The 23,601-nt window shown below is 41.8% G+C and overlaps 2 protein-coding genes and 1 long non-coding RNA gene across 4 annotated transcripts in view; 1 reads left to right on the top strand and 2 right to left on the bottom strand.

Moving 5' to 3' along the window:
* UBE2W (ubiquitin conjugating enzyme E2 W) overlaps positions 1 to 1,143 on the bottom strand; it is a 58,474-nt gene extending 57,331 nt beyond the window's left edge. The window contains exon 1 of one of the 2 annotated variants that reach the window (XM_090040186.1): positions 935 to 1,143. Coding sequence is in view for 1 of the 2 variants with exons in the window: in XM_090040184.1 (XP_089896310.1) it covers positions 935 to 949 (15 nt within the window). In the remaining variant the exon portion in view is untranslated. The remainder of the gene's footprint in view (positions 1 to 934) is intronic. The other variant, XM_090040184.1, reaches the window with a different exon arrangement.
* On the top strand, positions 82 to 16,319 carry LOC149869351 (uncharacterized). The gene is made up of 3 exons (XR_016441458.1): positions 82 to 459; positions 11,286 to 11,381; positions 15,469 to 16,319. It is a non-coding gene; the product is annotated as an uncharacterized LOC149869351 (long non-coding RNA).
* The window catches only part of ELOC (elongin C), a 20,775-nt gene continuing 4,959 nt past the window's right edge, over positions 7,786 to 23,601 (bottom strand). Inside the window, exons 2-4 of the mRNA XM_090040190.1 lie at positions 13,958 to 14,017; positions 11,694 to 11,837; positions 7,786 to 10,000 (exon numbers count right to left, since the gene is read on the bottom strand). Of these exons, the coding sequence (XP_089896316.1) occupies positions 9,810 to 10,000; positions 11,694 to 11,837; positions 13,958 to 13,961 (339 nt within the window). The 5' untranslated portion in view covers positions 13,962 to 14,017 and the 3' untranslated portion in view covers positions 7,786 to 9,809. The remainder of the gene's footprint in view (positions 10,001 to 11,693; positions 11,838 to 13,957; positions 14,018 to 23,601) is intronic.

The raw sequence follows: 23,601 nt of genomic DNA on the forward strand, positions 1-23,601 counted from the left end.
AGTCAAAACTGGGCTGCTTGAAGAAATGCAAGCATAAGATCATCCAACACTTCAAACATGACTAGTCTTATACAGCTCTTCAAGAAATTGGAAACAAAAGATTGACGAGCCTCTCTCTCAGTCTACTGGATTGCTTGGGGCATTGCTAAATTGGGAATATTCTGTGCCACGTGTTCAAGTTCTCTGCCCCCTTTCATCTGAAATGACTCAAAAGACCTGAAGGTTTCTACCTCTTTCCTGCGGAGAGCTCTCCACAGCAAAACTTGACGATGGTTTCCCCAACACCCCCAGTTTAAGGTTGGGGCACTTAGCTCCTGTTACTCCTGATCTGGTTTGCACTTCCCCTCCCCGGGATGGGGGGGGGGGTCCCAGGAGCCAGGGCAAAGGCTTTACGTGGAAGGAGCTTCACTGGACAACCTTGAGAAAGCCTAAGCCAGCCAACTGAGAAGACGGCTCCAGGTAGGGAGAGGAAGTGTGGGCATTTGTTTTCGGGGTTAAGGGAGGACTTTGGAAAGGAAAGACAAGAAGCCTGCAGGCCGGCGCCTAGCAGGGACGGGCGGGGAAGCTGTGGGAAGCAGCCACCGAACCGCCCAGCCCCGCCACCGCCTCCGCTGTCACCACCCAGGCCGCGGAAGGACCGGCCGAGGCAGCGGGGCTCAGCCCAGCCCAGCCCAACGGGGGGCGGGGCGAGGCCCCCACAGCGCGCAGGGCCCCGCTTCACCGGGCGCTCCCAGTTGCCCCCAGCCCGGCCCCGCGGCCGCGCCCTCGTGCCCGCCCGCCGACCCCGCGGACCAGGAGGTGCCCCCGGGAACGACCTCTACCCCCCCGCCACCAATCGCCAGCCACGCCAGCCCCCAGACCGCGGTGAGCTCCAGCGGCCCGGCCCAGCCCCGCCCCGCGGGCCCCCCAGCCGGCACCGCCGCAGGCTCCTCACCTGCATGGACGCCATATTGGATCCGCCCCCTCCCCTCTGCGCAGCCGGCCCGACCGCTACAGACGCAGCGCTGCCGGGTCACGTGGGCCGCGGCCCGGGCACCGCGCATGCGTCGTGGCGACCAGAGCCCCGCGTGCATTGAGTTACAGTGGGACCTGTCTTCCGAGGAGCCAGACCTCGCCTTACCGTATTGCGCAGTGTATAAGGAGCGGCCCGCGGAGCGCGTTAGCCGAAGCCCTGGAAGGAGGGGGGCAGTGTAGGGGGCCCTCCCTCGACAGCTGCCTCTTCTTCATGGCTTGTGCAAGGGGGTTTGCTTTGCTGCGTGGGCTGCATGGCCTGGCCTGGACTGTCCTCTGGATCCAGGCTGCAGCAAACAGGTGAAGGGAGTTGAGCAGTGATCCCAGGGGCGATGCATCCTGCCACAGAGGTCTCTAATGTGCGGCTGGTCTGGGTCTGCAATAAGCCTCTGGGTCGCCCTTGCATAATTAAAGTAACATCTTCCAGGTTAGAGACTGACTGGTTCTGGGGAGGCGTAAGTTTTCAGAGGGAACTGGCTACTTCATTGGCTCTGCATTAAATCGAGATCATGTTTGTAGCTGGCTCCCCAATATACATCACATGGGAAAGTAGCTGGATGGGTGGCACAGGACATTTATTGCACAATTCACAACGCTGTAATACATGCAACACCTGCTAGGTCTGAAAGGGGTGCCCTGCTCTACATTATACCCAACTTCATGCTAGCATAGCTAGCTACCTCACTTTACCACACAGCCATGGTAGAGGAGCGAAACCCACTCTGCCCCTTCTAGAGCAGTAGCACAATCCTGGGAGGTTTTTGTGCTGTTAATTAATGAATTAAAATGGTTATGCCTCACCTGCATAAAATGAACTGTGCCAAATACAAGATTTTAGCACTCTCCCATGAAATATGAACTTTCATTTCTACCTGGAAGAACTTTTACAGTCTTCTCCTGTACCTAAAGGGGTGTGCTTGTGCCCAAAAGCTTGCAATTAAATAGTTATTCTAATAAACTAGATTTTTGCAAAAAAAAAAGTGTCACCTGTACCATAAGTTGATTCCTGTTGCCTCTTGACCAATATGGCTACAACCTGGATACCTTAAAATGGTTTCTGCACTGATGTTCTCATTCTTGAGTACTGGACATTAATAATATCCTTGTTATGTATTTGCATAGTTTCCCAGATTTTGAAAATAGGGAAAACAGGGGCAGGGGCATGAAAGGGAACACCTTTGTGATTTGAACTAAGACAGCTGATTCACTAGCATACTTACTGTCTCAAAAGGGACAACATTCACTGATTTTACATGTTTACAGGCAGCAGGGAAAAAGTAAGTATATTTAAACTTGACTATGGAAGGAACCAATAACCTACTAAAAGCAAGACTAAAAAGGTGGGGGGGATGGGGGCCTTGAAGATATCTAGAAACATCTTTACATTAAAGGAAATATAAAGATGCCCCTCAGTTCTTTCAATTTCTAGCTCAGTTTCTTTTAACTCCTGTGCATCATCTTCTTCTAAACACAGCATGAACCAGCTCATGGTAATGCCCCACCAACCCTGATGATAAAACTCTAATGCTTCCAAAAGCACATTAAATCACATACACAGCTAGTGCAAACGTGTGTTGCTCTGATGCTGCTGTTGAAGTCAGACTGATGGCTCTGGCTACCTACATTTTACCTGAAGGTCTTTTATCTACATGCTGTCAGATTCCACTAACTTTTGTGAGATAAAATTTGACAAGATCATAATTCCAGGTGATATGTGTTACATTGAAGTGATTGATACAAACACCTCCAGGTGGAATTGACAGAATTCAGTTTGCTATACTACTTTTGAACTAAGTTGTGTAATTAAAATATTAAATACAAATTGTTGTTACTGTTCCAATAGCTTAACATGTTATTCTAACAGGTATTCCTTGATGCAAAATGCCACGCATATCAAGAATACTAAAGTTTAGACAATGGACATGTGCTTAGTTATAAACATACTGATGATTAGCCAACAAGAGTGTAATGACAGTCAAAAGTTATTTGAATCCATTATAATTAACTTTTTAATCCTGTGTTCCAGAAAACCTAGCTCAAGGTCAAATGATAAGAAGTGTGTGCAAGGCTGCTACACCTCAGTGTGCAAATCAGATTTTCTTTTGTATGACAGATAATAGAAAGGAAGGTCTTTAACTGTAGTAAATGCCAATATAACCCTCCCTTCTCTAATACATACCCACCCTGCAAAAGGGAACACCTTTATGATTTGAATTATCAATAGCTGTGGTAAGTTAGAGTCAATCAGCTCTCTCAGAAAAGGGACAACTCTACTGATTTTAGTCTGATGCAGAAGAGCACAGTGCAAGCATGCCAAGGGAGGAACCACAAGGGCTCAGTACCTGTAGAGCATCTCCAGTGTCCTGTGAGTTGGTGCAAAGTGATGGTGAAAATAGGAGTTGCAGGTGTAGGGGCACTAAGAATAACCAATGAGGGATATCTTGTGGATTGTAACTATATTGTTTGATTCTTTTGGTAAATATTCAAACAGTCTGATGCTTCACTGCTCTTAATCATTTCTGTTAAAACTTTTGTGTTTACAAAAGTTTACAAAATGCCAAATGTTGAATCTAAGTGACAATTTGCATGCAACTGTTTTCTGCTGTTTATTCAGTTCTAGTCCTAGTTACAGCCATGTTAAGTCTGAAGTGCCCACTATATACAATTGTAGAACTTGTTCTGGTGAATGTAGCAAGTTGCAAGAGTTTATTTAAAAATAAAATTATTATAAACATGGTTTTCAAGCATTAGTTTCCAATATATAGTGTAGTATTCATTTAACATTAGGCAGAAAATGTAGACAATCTTAAGAAACTTTGGCAGGATGGATGGCTTTAGCTCTCTTAACACATTTAATTTTCACTTTGCTTTCTGCCTACCTTCCTCCACAGTGTTTTTGAACATTGTAAAATTACTATTTTAACCACCTATTCCAGATATCTTACATCATTCTTCCATATCCTAAACTGTATCATGTCATACTGCCTGACTCTTTGCCATTTATGCTACTGTAACAACATTGAACCTTGTTTTCTTTTGTTCCAGGTCCTTTACAGGCATCTAGTTTTACTGCTTATCTACTCCTCCCAGAGAAGTTAATTGTATATTCACATTAATCTCCCTTTGTTAGTCTAGTGGCATAGCAACCATAATCTGCAGTGCCAGGTGACCATGTCTCACAAGTAAGGACTGCATAACTCACAAAGGAATTGTGCTAATTCTTCTCTCCACCACTGTTTGCCAATTTAAAAGGACACTGACACAGGCATTAAGAATATTCCTGGAAGGGTGGGGGAGGGTCTCTAAAAGGAAAACAAACTAAATTCATCTATATAAAATATTCCCTAAACCTCCTCCTTTGTTATAAAGGAGTAAGAGAAGTAGAATTAAATTAGGGCAACAGAATAGGAGACAGCTAATGAGAAATATTCCTAAATTTATACTTTGGTTATGGTACTTTTAAAAGTTACATTATCTTATTGCTTGATGCAATATTTGACAAATATATAGTGTTACTGTAACATTAAGCTGAACTATGACAGGTGCATAATTACCTGTGATATGCCAAACTTCTACTAAGATTTTCTTTTAAAAAAAAACCTATGGTAGTTAGGCAGCAAAGGTACAGGTTCCTCTGCTTTGTAGACTTTGTGAAGATTTTAATATTAACATAATCAAATGTATAAAAGCTATAGCAAATGAAAAACTGTATGAGTAGAGTGCATGAGAGAGAGATTGATTCCAGGTTCTTCCATTGAAAAATAACCTTTTTGCAAGGGATCAAGTCATACAGAGCTTAAACTTGTAAATTCTATAGAAAGTACTGCTAGTTTCATTTGATAATCTCATGACTATTTCTAATCTAAGTACTTCTCAAAGACTGCATGGTTAAAGTCCAAAACTGACTTAAAATATGAAAGATGTTGTATTAAATATTTCAAGTTTCACTTGACTTTGAAGATTATTTCTAGACTCAAAATGATGATGTGTCATGGTTGGAAAATTTTAAAAAACCAGTTCAGTCTAGTATTTCTACAGGAAATTGTTTTAAAAAGTAAAAAGCAGCTGAAAGCATACATGACAAAGCAGGCAGAAATCTTCAGAGAAAACTTGGTTTGTAATAGATGAAAAAACCCAGACCTTTTCTGACAACATATTTATACTTACTAAGTTGATAGCTGAAGAAGTCACTATTGTTTTAACATTTGGTTAGAGTAACAGAAGAATTTACTTTGCAAACTAAGATTAGTAATTTATTACCTATAGCTCCACATAGTGGTGATTAAGCATTCAATTAAAGATGCATGAAGTTGGTGATATTACCTGTGCAGAAGGGGAAGTGTTCCTACCAATTATATGAAAAGGCAATTTTAAATTTGAATTGAAAAGGATATTCAAAGTAATAATTTAAAAATGTTTACTTTAAATTAGCTTCTGGTTGAGTTATCACTAAACAAAAATCTCATAACTTAAAGGTTGGTAAGAAGCTGAGCTCCAGATGGACGAAGGCCTACCTTAAACATCTGTAGATCCCTATTAGCTTCAAAATAGCGCTATTTAGGGGAAAAAAATTACCACTGCGTCAAGATGTTGATTTTCTACTTGACAGCATGTTAACATTCCAGCTTTGCCAGCACTATCATAAACACCATATTTTATTTTGATATTTTTAAAGTTACATTTTATTACTAAACTTACAAAGTTAAGAATTCAAATTGGTACTTTCAGGAAACAAAAGATGCATTAGTCATACTTGGTAAAGTAATTTTAATTCCCAGGCTCACACTCATATGAGGCTACAAAAATGTGTGTTATGGCTTTGCCCTCAGACCTTCCCATCAAATGATTTTTTTTTTTTTTTTTAAGTTGAAGTATTCCATTCTTGCCTGAAAGGAAAAAGCTAAAATCACATTTACTACAGTTAGCTGCATTATATCCAAACAGAATTCCCTTTGCAGAAATGATCAAAGAAATTACTAAATGAATGCAGCCAAGTCGCACATTTCCCCCCAAAACTAATATTTTTCACCTATGATATAATCTTCACTGCTTGTCTACATTTTCATATTTAAGGAACTAGGAAGTTTTAGTTCATGCCACACAATTAGACCCATTAGAAGAATACTTAAAAGATTTTTTATTGAATAGGTATAAGAGTCCTTGTGTTGTATTTTCCTTTTTTGGCTGCCCTAATTAGGTCACTCATGCAAACTTTTCTCCCAAGTGAATCAGAAAGTCTAGTACTTTTTACTGTTCTAGGATGCATACATTTCATTCATGTGCAACACCAAGTTCACAGCACTTGTATTTGCTCTTCATATCACCACTGTAGCTCTTTTAAAAAGAAAACCAATTCCAATAGTTGTTCCATTTTTCACAGAATTCCTAAAAGCTGAACTCTTTTTTTCCCCACCATGAGTGGCAGGTTTGCCAACAGCAAAACTTTGGTTCACCTGTTGTAAGACTACAGAGGCAACTAATTTATGCCCCAAATCTGATTCACTTTAACATAAAAAGTTGCTAGGATATTTCTTCCCTTCAGTTGTTGATTTAAAATATGCCACAGACCTAGAATCAATATCTGTGTAAGACCCACAACACTGTTGTGCTTTGCTTTGCCATAGAAAATTATTTAGGGGCTGGGAAGGGGGAGGAAACCATTTTTTAAGCTTAATGGGTACTACAAACAACATAAGGAAGAAACAGGGAGCAGTCACTACCCATTAACAATTTTGCAAGAAATAAAAATGTACTATACAAAACCCACCAAATTGTCACTAGACAATTAATGCTTCGAACTTTGGCTGTATTCAATTTCAGCATTTAGTAGTCTGAAAATATTGACTTGTAATGAAGCCTTGTAAGTATATGCCCTTTTTGAACCAGATTTAAATCTCAAAACCAAATAAGAACTTCAACATGCTGAATGGAATTCCGATGGCTTGGAGACGCATCTCTTTCTGTACTAGGCTGTTTTATGTTCAATATGATTGACTATAGATACATATTTAAGTGTACAAGTTAACCATGTGTTGCAATCACAACAAAAATACCCAAAGTTTCCCATTCATAAATTTATACCAGGCTAAACATCAGAACATATGCTTCTACTTATGGTATAGTTAGAAACACGCATAAAAGCAATCTACAAATTTGGCTAGCATAAGGGAAAAAAGCAAACAATGTTAAGAGGCTTCAATTAAAATTTCCAGTAAGGTTAGAAATGTCACAAAAATGAGTCTTATTAGTTGGGTACTTCTGTTATGAGAATAAGAAATGTTTAATATCAGGGGAACAAAAGATTGGCATGTTCCGCCCACCTGCAACCAAGGTATCTATTTTATATTTACAATTTGTTTACTGTATAGTTATGAAAACTGATTTCACGTATGAACAACTGCTCCAAAGTTAGTAGTCACAAACCAACAAAACACACCAAATTTTAGAAATTTTCCATTCTGAAATTTATTTAGAACTCAGGAAGTGTGATAGCTTTCCAATTGTGTATTAAGAGCATACCCATTTCTTTGTGAAGTAAGTTGCACTAGGTTTCCCCCCTCCCCCACATTTGTAACAGCTTCTTAACCAGGTGGGTTTTAAGCAGTGCATTCCAGGACACCATCCTGTTTTGTGAATGTTCAAAGACACTTCAGTTTCAGCTTAGTGTCTCTTACCAACATCCAGAACATGGAATAGTTATCCAGGAACACAACAGCCATTTTATCACACTATACTGAAGTACAGTCACAGAACGCAAATTATTGTAATGGCATCTTTAAAAAAAAAGTTTATTAATTTTTCCCCTGATGAAGTCAAAATAATCTTAGCATACACTTGAATTCAAAACATTTTAAACCTGAAGCTACTCAAATTAAGTTTTCTATCTTTAACAACTCAAGACCCCTCAAAATGAAATGAGGGTACGACCACTAAATATCCAAATCACAAATCACTGGAATCTTTGGAGTTATTTTTCTACTGGCTTGAATAAAAGCAGCATAATAGATTTTTTGTTTTAGTGCTCTGGAAAATGAGCTACTAGTAGCACTGAGCAGAGCTGGGAAAATAGAATACAATCTTTCATACAATGTCTTCCAACACACTTCAACATCTCCAACTTGTGTAGGTAACTGAGCCCAAAAATGTGAGTAAATGTCAGGTAATATACCACCATACTGACATATGTCAGCTTGTCCAATGACTTTTATTTAAGCCCAGAAAAAACATTTGATTTCATACTTAGGTCAATTTACTACCTACTTACGTCAAACTCCTTTGTGTGCAGCGAACTGCATAGTACACATTCAGTTTTAATCCAGGAAAAAAAAAATTATAAACGTATTTGCCAACCAGGTATGACAAGATTTCATGATCCCTTAAGGCCACCATTAGTTGGTTAATACACTAATAAGAGAACCCATCATCTATTTGTGGTATTTCCACAACAGACCAGAGCCACCTCTCTCTCAGAACTGAAGCAATGACAACTGATATAGATGGCTCTTTTATCATCTCTCATTACCAATTACATATATCGCTCATCTACAGAGGGTTTTGTAGTAGAAGTCTCCAGGCTGTCACTCATAGTAATACTGTTCACTGCGTTTGTCTTATGGAAACTTGGTCTGAGAGAAAAGTGGATGCGACAGGCAATTATCAACAGAAACCAAGGGATGATTATATGTTCCACTGAGCGTTCATATAACTAGCTTGTCAATCCTTTTTGCTCAACATGTTCGTGGAAATATTGGATATTTAGGAAATCTTAAAAGGAAACAAAAAAAGGTCTGACACATAACTTAATGCCCCTTTTCTCCTAATAAAAGTCTCTCCAAATTTTCAGTTTTTCTTATGAAAGTAAGGGGAAAGCATGGGAGAGGGAAAGGATAAGGAAGAGAACTACCTCTGTGGCAGCCACCTTTAGGATGGTTTAAAGGCTATAAAACCAAGAGTAAATACAGAGTTTACATGACTTATCACAAACAGTGGGAAAAAGCTATAGTCAGCTATTATATAAAACTAATATCAGGTCAAGTGAGAGTACATTATGAATAACCTTACATGTTATACAGAAAATAGTATACACACAAAAGTGAGAGTTTGCATTAAGAACTAACATGGTTATTTATATTTTCTCTCTAAAAGCTACTGTGACCTGAACATTAAATGGATAGAAGGGAAGGGGTGAATTAAGTTACATGAGAAAACTCAATCATATTCTTTGCATTTCCAAAACATAGCCAAGTTAAAATAAAGCATAAAAAATTCCCCTACATAGTCAGTTTGCAGTCTAAAGTGAATGTTTTTGCCAGTTTACAAATCCTTGAAAGTGGGTGTTTAAGATGCAAATGCTAATGTACTTCAGTTTTAACTATCCTAAAGGACAACTACTCTGTAAGGAGATCAAGTTTAGATGTTTAGAAATTTCAATAGTTAAAAACCCTAAACATCTACACACGAGGCTAGAATGAGCTTTTACAAAGCACTGGCCTATGTATTTCATAACTGCATTAAAAGAAAATTCTACCACACCTAAAGGATAAGGCATAGCCATCTACTAACTGGTACATTTGTTTTATTTGTCTTGGTTTGGGAAAAGGCCTGTATGTGTGTAAGCAGCAAAACAAATTTCAACTTGAATGACTGCTATGCAAGAAGACTGAAGGCAACTGCCTCTGCAGCGAACTTTACAGTTCTCAATCTCACACACGCAACATGCTATCTGAAAAAGGAACTAACTGAACTACGGGTATTAAATACTGAAAAAAGTTTTACATTTTTATTATAATTTATTTTATTTAACAATCTAAGAAGTTTGCAGCCATCAGAAGTTCCAGTGCAATTTCAGGTGCAATTGGGAATTCAGGAATCTCCGTCGAACTGTTAGTGTAGCGAACCTTGTAGGTGAAATACATGCATACTTTGGATAAGACATGGGATGGAATCTCTCTAAAATTCACCTCATTTGTTTCGTTTTCTGCAAACTGTCCTATAAAATAAAGAAAAAAAAGGGAAAAAAGTTGACACCACAATGTTTCAAAATGAAAGCGTATTTTATCGAATGTAAGCAAGCCTAGCTGCAATGGTGAGGGAAGTCCCATGCTGCTGGACATATTTAGTGTACAGTGGACATGTTCATTAAATAAGGAACCAAGGCTAACCCAGGTTGTTTGCCCATCACCTACCCACTACAGAGTTTCTGTTATCCCTGCAGAGCCATTACAGCTTTGAAACCAAGATGTTTATTAATGTCTGGGCAGCTACATCTGTGTAAACATCCTTAGGACAGTCCAGCCTGAATTTACAGCATGGGAGGAAGTCGGAAACAGTGCAGATTTAAAGTAATGTTAAGCCACGTAGCCTAACTAGGAAGGTTTCACATTAAGGACAAATTAGTGACATAGAGAGATTTAAAGCAAATAAGTTTAATGGATATATCTCTGGATTTTTTCAAGTCTAAGTTTAGATTTTTATTTAAGGGCACTGTAGATGCAAGTGATTTTTGTGATATTTGACCAAACCAACTGAGAGGTTTTCTTCTTCCAAATGGCAATGAAATTTTTACCACATCAGGGTCATGCTCCTGTTCAATATGTTCCACAGAATATAAAATTTGGGGGACATTCAAAAGTATATTTTTATTGTTATTTATCAATTTGATAGATTGGAGAATTCAAAAGTGTTAGAAACTGACTTATCTTGAATTCTGTTTCCTGGATGCAACAAACATGGGCATACCCAGTACTTTCTTTTCTTCTTCTGTGATTGATTTTTGGAGCACCTTCAACTAGGAAGGGCCCAGATTTGCTAGTTGTATTACTGAGGCTCTTATGTAACTACAGATTATTTCTTTAATGGCAAAAGTAATAGAGGGAAAGTAGTGAGAATTTTGAAGATGCTCCAAAAATAATTCACAAGAAAAAAAAATAGCTGAATTCCCTTTTCTCCCTAAAATTTTATCAAATTTCAATTCACAGATCAGTTTTTTATTCTTCTCCAGTTTTAATACAAATTCATTTTGACTTGATATCCCCTTAGCCCTACAGCAAAACGTTAACCCTACCTTCAACATCATGATCCAATGTCATGGGAAAGCTGAAGTTAGTAATACCACTAGGCTTCTATATTACTTTGTAATATAAGCAATATCCTTTTTTGCTCCTGTGAAATCTTAACATCTCCAAGATCACCAAGTGAATTTGAGGTCCAACAGCTAGAACAGTGTACTTGTTAAACTTTCACCCTGATGGGTTTTTTTTGTTTTTTTTATATAGAAGGTGCTTTGCAGTTATTTTAGTAGTCTGAAAAAAAAAGCGACGCTGGGATCAGAAGGGTGGACTTGTCCTGCTTCATCCTGCAGTAGCCATGGGGTAAGTCAAGATGCAGTCTAACTATCCTTCCTTCTTCACAGCTCAGTGTCTGAGTGGGATGCACCTGGTGCATACTCCAGGTTCTCAAATTTACCAATGGCAGGATATCCACGAGAATACTAAGCTGCAGATTGTTGCTGTTTATTTTGGCTATGGGTTGCTGGAAGATTTTAAGACATAGTCCCTATCCGACAGAAAAGTCTGGACTAGAAGTTACTATTCGGTAAACTTTCGTACGGTACATAATACACATGAAAACACTCAAATATAAGAAACTGAATTATAAGCAGATATAAAATGTATCACACTTACCTGGGCCACTCAACATTGCTTTTATTGTTCCTGATGTTAATGCATGCTCTCTTTTTACAATGAACTCATGACCATCAGAGGATATCAACTTCACATACATGGCATCAGGGCCCTCACACCCACCATATGTTTTCTCTTCTCCATCTATTAGAAAAAGGAAAAGATTAATATATTATTAGAGCAGAATGCATGATTCATATTACTGGAACACTGAGGAACACTTCACTCTGTGCCTCTCCTCACAGTGTGAAGTCAGAAGCCCCTTTTACAACTAAACAGAGAAAAGCAAGATCTTCCTAAGGTGCTAAGAGTAGAAAGGAGAAATAATCTTTAAACACCATTAAAATAAAGGTGAAGTTTCATTTGGAGGAGTTCAAGTATCCTGAACTCTTCAGCTTTCAATCTCACAGAGCTAAACTTTTAATAGATAGCAACCCATCTTTCCACTTTTTCTTGTCACCAATCAGTGTTAGAAAGTTATAAAAATATTCATTCAAGCTTAGTTTTCTATATTCCTCAGTCACATTTCTAATGCTAATAAATTAAAATGTAGTTAAGAATTTGCCAAATGAAGAATGATACATTTTACTGTTAAGGTTAAAACAGTAATCCTCAGAAAAGACACTTAACTGGCATTAGTAGGTTAATTAAACAGATACCATCAGCTGAAGTCATTTTGGGCGCTAGCAGCAGGCGCTAGCCATCCCTTGCACTGCACTGCCAGCCAGGGAGTGCACATGGAGATGGGGAACCAGCCAGCCCAGGGCTGCCTGCTTCCCCATCTTGAGGTACCCCGTGCCATGGCCAACCAGGGAGCAGCTGGCTGAGGTATAGGGTGCCTCAGCATGAGGGCTCCACAGCACACAGAAACGGGAGAGCAGGCAGCCCAGGGCTCTGTGTTTGTTCCAGCACTTGCCACTTTGGAGTGGTTTGCACCACTTTTTCTCTAGCTTTTGTTCTTTGGGGGTTTTCTGTTACCAGGAAATCCGAGTAAAATTTTCATCCTGGCACTGCAAATTAGCAGTGCTGAGCACTGATTAATGTGCAACTTGTGCGGTTTATAGTGTGACAAGGAGGCATGCAGCGCCACAAACCACATGTGCCTACATGTTTGGATCCAGTCATGATATGTGTGTAAGAAATTCAAGTGGCTTTACTTTCTTTCACTTATAAATTACTCGAATCTGAGACTACCCTAAATTTAAGAGGACCCCCCAATAATTAGATTCTATACATGGAATATTTATAAATGTATTATTATTTTCCAGGTGTAGAATCCAATTACTAAAGCTGCAGTTCCCAACCTCAGGTCACGACCCAAATGAGGGTCGCGGGGGCAATGGACAAAAGGACACAAAGGATGAACCACACCATGTTCCAGGAGCTCCCCCACCCTAGGGCTGCCACCACCACTGCACTCTGGTCCCAGCAACAAGTCACGGCAAAAAAAGGTTGGGAACCACTGTATTAAAGGGTTATCTTTAATTCATCCCTCCAACAGCTGCAGGGGTCAGGCAGTGGGGAAGCAGTTGGTATTGCTCTCCTCCTTACCCCACCAGCCTCTGCTCCATGGCAGCAGATTTCATCCCTCAGTCCAGCTGAGGACAATAAGCAGGGCCCCCGCTCCTGTAGCAGCTGTGAGGGCTATATGCTAGGCCCGGCTAAGGCTGTACTCATTGCCCCAGGCTTCAGCACCTATATAGCCTGGTGGCAGGGAGAAAATGTAAGGTGGGGAGAGAAAGAGGCAGGCAGGGGAATAGAGGCAAGGAGGGGGAGGGAAAACAAGCTGCAAGGGGGAAATATTGGGATGCAGAGACTGCTGGGGAGTTGCAAGGAAGACAGGCAGGCAGTATGTGTGGTTATGACCCTGACCCAAGTTAGGGGCTAGAGCCACAGCCAGAGCAGCCACCTCCCCGCCCCCACTATGTTAAATGGAGGGAAACAACCTTATCTTAGAATTGAGTAAAATATGGTACATTTCCTCTTACAAATTAATATCACTGCATTAAAAGCCACAGTTTATAACAACATAATATTGTTTGATATGCAAAATTTTATCACTCATCTATATCAAAAACCCTGTGGGTGTGTAAATACCATTCACTTTTAAAGCAGCAGGCCAAAGGCAACTTAATTAGCATTTTTAATTTATTGAGAGACTATTCGTACTGAAGACCATCATCACTCTAAAACACTTATAGGTGGTTCATGATTTATTAAACTGTGAAGAAAAAAACAAAAAACAAATCAGAAAGTGAACTTACCCATTCTCTCCTTATTAAATGTTTATTTCTTTGCCACAGTAGCTTCTGCAACAAGGTTGTCTGAAGACAAAAAATATTGATATAAGTGTCAACGATACATTTTAGTCAGTGGTACAATAAGTAATTTCAGAAAATCAGAGATCAAGTGACCCTGTTGACCTTAAGGCAGTCATAACTATCTGAACATAAATTTGTTTTTTTTTCTTTTATGATTCACATGTACCTACTAAACATAAATGTTCCTTACATTGCACTGTCAGGACACACACTCTTCTGTCCAGAGACACTCGTCAACTTTACAAAGTGAAACCAAAATGTAATCTCACTAGACTTTATAAAAATAAAAATATACCCCTTGGTTTTTCTAAAGCCCCTGGCTGCAAAGTATTGAGACAGGGGGAGGGAAGGAGGGGTGACTTGCATGTTTAAAGTGTTAAATGACAGCATTCCTGGAAAAACAAAACCCACCCACCCACCAAGAAAATAAATATTTTAAATACGTTATCATAATGAAGTCAGTTCTGGTGAAAGGTTTAAGAGTAAGGGCTTGTCTACTTGGGGAAATTTGTGCACAGGTTTGAGTTTACAGTTAAACTATTCTTCAGACACCCCCTACATGGATTCCTTTAATGTACACTAAGACTGCCTGTGTGACATAGCCTACTCCACTTTGATATGGAACTTGTAACTCTCCAAGAAGAATATATACCTTACAGAGAAAGTACTCATTACATTAGTGGCTCTCAACCTCGGGTCACAATCCAATTCAGAGTTGTGGGAAATTTGCCCCTTCCACCTGCGGGGCTCTCCCAGTGTGCGGTCCATGAAGCTCTCGACACTGCTGTCCCCCTGCTCTGCTGGTGCTGCCAGGCATGAGCAAATTCGTGTTGGGGGCAGAGGTCAAGATAAAAAAAAAAAAATGGTTGTGAGTCACTGCGTTACATGTTAGCATGCACCAAGACAGTGAGGACCACCCTTTCTGGCAGGTGAGCCACAAATTAGCCCCATACTCTCCCCAAGTACAACTCCAATCCCCTTCCCCTGCCTAATCCACTCTTCTACTTTCTGCTTCTGGCCCTATCTGCTGCAGTGCCGTCTGTTCCCTCCCTGATTTGCCACCTGCTGCCCATGCCACTTGTGTGGGTTGGCCACTCCTGCACTAAGTCTCCCAGTGGGGAACCCGTGCAAGGTAGCAAACATACTGTACAGTGCGAGTTTACCTTACTGATTAAAAGGTTTTTGTCTATGTGGGAAAGCTAACAACTGTAAACTGAAGGGTTTATCTACAAAACACGCTAGCGTGGGCTGCTGTGATACAAGCTTTGTTCCAGACTTGTAAAGAAGTTTTTCCTTATGTCTAATCTGAAGCAATCTTCAAGTAGTTTGTGCCCATTGTTTCTTATCTTCCCCTGGGATGCCTTGGTGAACAGATGCTCCCCCAGGCCCTGATGTATGCCTCTAATATACTTATAGGCTGTCATCAAGTCACCTCTGAGTCTTCTCTCTTCTAGGCTGAAACGTCTCAAATCGTTGTGCCTCTCCTCCTCTCTCCAACCCTCTAATCATGCGTGTGACCCTCCTCTCTGGACTCTCTCGAACTTCTCCGCACCATTCCTGACCCGTGTCAAATGACTCATGCTTGAATAGACAATGAACAATGGTTCCCCATCCTCCAAATTAATTTATAAAGACCATTAGGTAACAGTGTTATCTCTGCTTTACTGAAAAAAAGCAAACATTTTGCCCTTACTGACTCGAGCCAAATTTGAACCAAAAACCTTACAAATGAGAAGCTCCTGAACGCAAGATGATTCTGAGATGGACATGTTCCAACTACTCTGCAAAATATAGTTCTCTTAACTTCTGTACAAAAAAAGATGGACTCAAACTAGGACAAAGTGTTGAGAGGGACTACAAGGATGATCATGGACATGGAAAGCCTACTGTATGAGACTAAAAGAGCTTGGTGTGTGCAGCCTAGCGAAATAAAAGCTGAAAGGCAAATAAATACAAGTGGCATCTATTAACAAGATCAGGAGGAAAATCCCTCGGAAGGAAAAAGAGCAAGTTAAGCAGAAGAGTAACACTGGCCCAAGAACAAGTTTGTATAACCACTGTAGCAGGCTGACATGCTCTTAAGCAGACCCAGGAGGCAGTTTCATAGATTTCATAGACATTAGGGCTGGAAGGGACCTCGGGAGATCATCGAGTCCAGCCCCCTGCCCAAAGGGCAGGAAGTCAGCTGGGGTCATAGGATCCCAGCAAGATAAGCATCCAATTTACTCTTGAAGGTGTTCAATGTAGGTGCTTGAACCACCTCCAATGGCAGACTGTTCCAGACCTTGGGGGCTCGGACAGTAAAGAAATTCTTCCTTATGTCCAGCCTGAAACGGTCTTGCAGGAGTTTGTGACCGTTCGACCTCGTCATCCCTTGGGGTGCTCTGGTTCCACAAACGTTCCCCCAGATCCTGGTGGTCACCCCTGATAAACTTATAGGTGGCCATCAGATCACCCCTGAGCCTACGCTTTTCCAGGCTAAAGAGTCCCATGGCTCTCAGCCTGTCATCGTAAGATCTGTTTTCCTGACCTCTAATCATGCGCGTGGCTCTCCTCTGGACTCTCTCAAGCTTCTCCACATCGTTTTTGAATTGTGGAGCCCAAAACTGGACACAGTACTCCAGCTGCGGCCTCACCAAGGCCGAGTACAAGGGGAGAATGACGTCCCGGGATTTGCTCGAGAAGCATCTATGGATGCACGCCAGCATTTTGGTCGCTTTACTAGCCGCAGCATCGCATTGCAGGCTCATGTTCATCTTGTGGTCAATGATGACCCCCAAGTCTTTTTCTTCTGTAGTGCTAACCAACATAGCACTGCCGAGCCTATAAGGATGCTGCAGGTTTTTCCTCCCAAGGTGGAGAACCTTGCATTTTTCGGTGTTAAACACCATGAGGTTCTCGTCCGCCCATTTGCTGAGCTTGTCCAGGTCAGCCTGGATCACCCGCCTATCTTCTGGCGTGGAAGCTTTGCCCCAAAGTTTGGTGTCATCGGCAAACTTGGCCAGTCCACTCCTGACTCCAATGTCCACATCGTTAATGAAGACATCGTTATTGTCCCAGGACAGAGCCTTGAGGGACCCCACTGGTCACAGGGCACCATGATGAGTGACTGCCATCAATCACAACCCTCTGGGTCCGACCACAAAGCCAATTTCCCAGCCAGCGGATTGTGGTGGAGCCAAGGCCACAACTGGGCAGTTTGGCCAAGAGGTGATCATAGGATACCAGATCAAAAGCTTTTTTGAAGTCAAGACATATGACATCAATCTCTTCTCCCTTGTCCAGGTGATAGGTCACCTGGTCATAGAAGGAAATGAGATTGGTCAAACAAGACCTACCCACAGCAAACCCGTGCTGGCTGTCCCTTAGAATGTTAGCCTGGGCCAGTCCCTCAAGGATGGCCTCCTTAATAAACTTTTCTAAGATCTTCCCCAGGATAGAAGTCAGGCTAATGGGCCTGTAGTTAGCCGGATCCACTCTCCTCCCTTTCTTTTGAGCTTGTCAAAGTCGGCTTTTCTGAAGTCAAGGACTTCTGTGTTGCTGACTGACTTGCCAGCTTTACGGCGGATGGTGAAGGTGATCAGCTCGTGGTCGCTGTCACCCAACTTCCCATCAATCACTAGGTCGCCGACTAGGTTGTCCCCCGTAGGCAGTACCAGGTCAAGCAGCGCTTTGCCTCTTGTTGGCCCATAGACTTCTTGGGTCAGGTAGAGGTCATCCACGCACGAGAGAAAGCTTTGCGCCCGCTCAGATTTAGCTGAGTGATCTTCCCACGAGATGTCCGGGTAATTGAAGTCACCCATGACAACCAAGGTCCTGGAGCAAGCGGCCTCAGTCAGTTCCCGGGCGAACTCCTGGTCAAGCTCAGGACTTTGAGTGGGAGGTCTGTAGTAGACGCCCACTGTTGTGTCCCCTGTGCCGAATTCCCCACGAATTTTTACCCAGAGGGTCTCTAGCTGTCCATGCCGGTCGCCAACATCAGCTTGCAGGGACATGTAGCTTTCCTTCACATAGAGAGCTACACCCCCGCCCCTTTTGTCAACATGATCCCTCCTGTATAGGGTACAGCCCTCTATACCTGTGGTCCAGTCATGGGTGGAGTCCCACCAGGTCTCCGTTATCCCAATGACATCATATTTCTTTGCACTTATAAAAGCCACTCAGTTCTTAGTTCCAGTCCACTTCTTATCCATGCAGAAGGCTTCTCACCACAGCAGGCAAAACAACAACAGGTGCAAAGAACAACCAGCCAACCAACCTTTAGTCTTTCTTCAGACCTGGAGTGACACGGGCCTTGTGCTTCTCCCCAAGTACCAGCCCACTCGCTTTTCCTCAGCTTCCCTACCAGGCAGCTTTTAACTTCCCCTGAGCCCAGCCAATTCTGTCAACTGGCCTGTTGTTCCTGAGCAGGTCGACTATCATCCCTTATTCTCCTGCAGCTGGGCTCCAGGCTTAAATCCAAGCACCATGTTACCACCATGTAACAAAAGTTACTTGAAAAAATCAGCAGAAGATTTCTAATTTTTAGACAAACTAGGTTCCAGAACAGCTTTCCAGCAATATTAAAGTGCAACAAAACCAACTAGTTTTAGGGTGCAACTTGCTCAGTTTATATGTTATATAGTACAACACATTAATTGGATTTGACACAGGAGGTTCCTTCTTATAAAAACTGGCTAAAATGTATCAGTTTAATGTTATAGCTGGAAAAGTTATGAATAACTGGGGCTGAGAGGGAGGATAAAGGTACCATATTTTCTTGCATATAAAACACACCAGCAGATAAAACATGCACCCTCTTTTTGGAAGGAAAAATGCAGTGGGAGGAAGAGGGAATTTTCAGAGTCATGGCTAACTGCATGATAGAGTAAGTCTTCCTGGAAACTGTGTCCAAAAAGGTGTGGCATGAGGAAGTTCCTAATGCCAGGTGCCTCACCCAGACTGTCTCCGGGGATGCCGCACTTCTTGGGCACTATGTTTCCAGGAGGACTTACTTTATGTCACACAAGGTTAGGTCCTAGACCATTACAAGGGCACTGGTGAGACTTAATTCTTCACTATAAACAATTATTTATATAAATTCCTATAAATCAAGTGCTGTTTCCACATCACAAGCCTCAAAGATACTACCAGCAGCTTGCTTCCTGCTTCAGGCAATAGCTACATCTGTGAGAGAATTAAACACAGGACTCCACCTCCTTGGCAGCTATTTGGCACGCCGTGTCCCCAGGATTGCTTTTTTCCAGTGAAGAAAACTGCATCCCCCCCTTAAAACAAACACCCCCCATTTTAGGTGACAGATTCTCAGGGGGGCAAAGGTGTGTTGCATGCAAAAAAACAAAGTAACAAAACATGGGGGGGGTTACATCCCTGACCAAATAACTAGAACAAAAATTCTGAAGAAAAATCCATTTGAAAGTGGAGAAAGGGAAATGAAGCTTTAAGACCAACACATTGAATTTTATTGTTTTTTCATACATTTTGTCCATGACATGGATTTAAAAAAAACAAAAACAAAAAACCACACTAAAGCAGGGGTTAAGGGCAAAATTGCAAACAGTATTTTAAGCAGGTAAAGATACCTAGTGAAAAATCAGATGCTCAGGCACTTTTGAAAGTCTCACTAGATTCCTGTCTACATCCTAACGGCATGCAATGCCTGGAGATCTGGCCCGACTTAACCAAGGTCATATTGCATCCATGGTAAACAGGAATGAAAGACCAGGATTCTATACCTGATCCCATGCTCCCTTCCCTCTACTACATGTCCCACAGAAAACCACGTTAACAAGCTCAATGCATTTCCCTTGCGGCAGAGACTGATGTTGTATTACCAATCCAACTTACTTCCTGGCTTAACTCCCAAAAGGCATGTATATTAGACTATCAACAGTAGTCTAATATACATATCAGTATCTCCTACATATAAGTACAAAAAGCCAGAGCAACATACTTGGAGGCTAGACAGAGAAAAAAGAAATCTTAAATATATTTAAATTGTAGAAGTTGCTAAGTAAATATCCACATCTATGAAAACAGAAGCAGAGAAAGCATGTGTATAGTTTCTTAATCTTTCAAAAATATTATCTGAATGACAAGGAAGCCACCAATTTCTCTAGATCAGTGGTTTTCAAACTTTTTTCATTTGTGGGCCCCTAAAAATTTCAATTAGAGGTACAAACCCCTGTGAATCGTCAGTGTGGGTATTCACATACTTATGACTGATTGTAGTCATCTTTTGTGGACCTCTTAGATAGTCTGCAGACCCCCATGGGGTCCACAGACCACAGGCTAAAGGCCGCTGCTCTGGATCAGTGGTTCTAAACTGGAGTTACACATGAGCCAAGTAAAACTGCTCTGTACATTCTCCCTGCACTAGGGGCTCTCTAATCGGCCTAAAGCAGGCAAAGCTGCTTTGTCCTGTGCAGTGCTTCCTGATCCAGTGCCTCTACACTGCTCTTCCCAGAAACAAGTGGAACTGTCCCATACGCTTCTATTTCCAGGAGATTGGGGGGGGGGGGGAAGAGGGGGCAGCAGAGAGAACCAGACCAGGTAACGTTACACAGCAAGAGGCAGCTCCTGCCTGCTTTAGACTGATTAGAGAGTCCTAATTCAGAAGGATTGGTTGGGTGCATGTCTTGATCTTGCAGGAAGATTGTGCAAACCCACCACATGGCCAGGAATCTCACTGCTATGGTGGGAAGGCCCCAGCTGACCCCCATGGGAGCCCCAGCACCTCCCTCCTTCCGTCCCCAGGGCAGCAGGATCTAGGCAAAGGGATGTCTGCAGCCCCATCTCTGTCCACAGCCCCAGCCTGTAGGGATAAAGGGAAGTTGTGCACCTGGGCAGCAGCCCCTAGTGGCTCAGCTCCACCTGCTACCCCCTGCCCATGGCTCACTACCAGTGGCCTGGAGCCCACACAGTGCTGGGTACATGGTGAAGACATAAGGGGCTGGGGCCATTCTTGTTGGAGGTCACTAAACTAGGTACGAGTTAGTTGTTAACCATTTAACCAATAGTTAGAGGAGGTTAAACAAATATTTTTAATGATGTTTACATCCCTACTTGTGTGTAGAACTACTGCAACAACAAAACATTTCCCCCACTTTGTTACAGACCTTTTTTCCCCCCCCAATAAGTGCACTGTAGCAAATCAGTCCAAACGAAAGGGAATTCCTTCAATAAATTTGATCTAAATGCCACTACATTTTTCTATATAGCTCTAGTCATATACTTCAAGGAAAAGTTTATTTCTGCCACCAAATACTGTTGGGAGTGGGGTGGGGAAGGGACTTGTAGCCAGTTCTGAGAGTTCAGCAACAATTGCAACTAGCTACAACAAGTACTCCACACATAAGTGTAAATTCTTTACTATAACTCTTGATCAGAAACAGACAGGCAAAACACAAACAAAAGGAAGTGTGCCAACAATTACACAAGTTAAAATGTGATAAAAACAGTCAAATTCAAAATCGGTTCTGCAGTGATTTCCTGCATTAAGGCAACAGTTGGAGCACTCTACCCAAGGCCAGCTTTTGGTTTCAAGAAGTTGTTCTCCAGGCAAGTCCACAACATTTTGCTTGCCTGCCCTGCTCTCAGGGTCAAGTGTCTCCCAGGCGTAGGTTAGGATCTCCTCTGAAACCCTCCTGCTTAGGAACCCTTCTTCTATGGCTTCCAGAGCCAGGATGCTTGCCCTAGCTCAGGCCCTGGATTTATATATTCTCTGAGCCCAGCCCACTTCTGGTCAGGTGTCTTCTCTTAAGGCTGCAGACAAGGCTCAGGTGGCACTTTCTCCTCTTACAGTAACAGAAGCACCAAGCTCCTTGTTAGTCATACCTCTTGGATATGCTTTTGAGCAACAAGGATAAACTGGCTGCAAATATGATAATAGTCAGAAATGTAGGAGGCATGATCATGATTTGATGCAATGCATGATTCTAAGGAAAGGAAGCCTTGAGAATATTCAAGCAAAGATACTGGACTTGAAAAGGGTATTTCAACTCCGAGAAATAACAGGAAACTCGGCATGAATGGACGAAATCAAAGGAAAGTGAAGTTGGCAGCTGGAGGCTCAAAAGATAAAGCTACTCCAATGCAGAGGAATGATAAGAACTGGAAGAGACTGATATGGCCAGGAGAGCTTTTACTCATCTGAAAATCAATAGAAACCCATACAGACAAAGGAGACAGAAGAAAGAGCATCAACTAAATATATCAAAGGAGAAGTATGAGCTTATAAAAGACAACAACAAAAATATAAGGAAAGAAAAGCCAAAACATGAGTTACAAAAACTTCTACAAATATGTCAGATTGAAGAGACACCAGGGAAACTGCAGATCAATGGAGACAAGCTCTTAATGAAAGATAAAAAACAGGGTGGAGCTGCTGACTACCTACTTTGCTTCAAACTTCATAAAAAGTACAGGTTTCCCCTTGATTTACACGGGTTTTGTATGTGTGAATTTGCTCTTATGCAATGGATCTTTTTATACCACAAATTCGTTATATGCGAGATAAATTCACTGTTATGCAATTGGTGTGGTGGAAGCCCATAGTCAGGTTTGTGGGAGTGACATGCACTAAAATATATGCTCCTATGTGGATCTGTGTTCCTCACTCATCGTCTGCAACACATGTTTCTGTAGTTGCCATCCCCATTATGGCTTCTAAGTGCCCCACTAGTTTATCTACTACCCCTCTCCCTGGTCCAACAATGAAGCACAAGAGGTGTATGCCCAGACCCAATGATCAGCAAGGCAGTGCACCATGTTCTAGTTCTTGAAGCCTCACCCCACTGGTGTTGGAAGGTGATAAGAGCCCTATGCCTGTTGATTCTCCTAGGGATGTTACCCTGTCTATACCTCCTACCAGTGATGTGGAATCTGACATTAAAGACCCTTTACCACCCTCTCTTTACACCTACTAAACATTCACCACCACCCTGTGCTTGTGTGTACTGTCTGCTGTTGGCAAGTACCAAAACTGCCTTGTAAAAGTGGTAGAAATGGGTCTGGGGGTCAGCACATCGAGGTCTTGGAACATATCCCAATTCGTTACATTGTAAAGTGGGTTCCCTTGATGCAAATTTGAGTTAGGCGCTGTTTTCCAGGACCACATGTACTGCATAAAGCAAGGGAAACCTGTAAACTACAACCAGATGACTACCAAAAATTATATAAATAAAGAAGCAAAAAGGCTGCATGTAAGTAAAGAACATATTGGAAAACTATTTTGCATGAATATGAGTCAGCAATGCCAGTCAGGATTCACTAGAATGCTGGAAAAGAATAGCTGAAGAAATCTGGAAACCACTTGCAATACTATCTGCAAATTACTGGATGACAGGCAAGATCCCAGAAGACTGTGCAAGAAATGAGGCAATGCATTTGAACAATGTATTTACAATATGGATGTTTTAGGGCTGTCAATTAATTCCTGTTAACATGTGCGATTAACATGTTGATTTGTTCCTCCATTCATTTTATTTAATGTGTTAACTGTACACATGGTTTTGGAGCCTGCACCTAGAATCAGCTCCACTGCTGTCACCACCACCTCTGGGCTGCCCAGCAGGGCAGCAGTGGCA

This window comes from Crocodylus siamensis, chromosome 3 (assembly GCF_052110815.1).
Source record: "Crocodylus siamensis isolate JL-2025a chromosome 3, ASM5211081v1, whole genome shotgun sequence".
NCBI lineage: Eukaryota > Metazoa > Chordata > Crocodylia > Crocodylidae > Crocodylus > Crocodylus siamensis.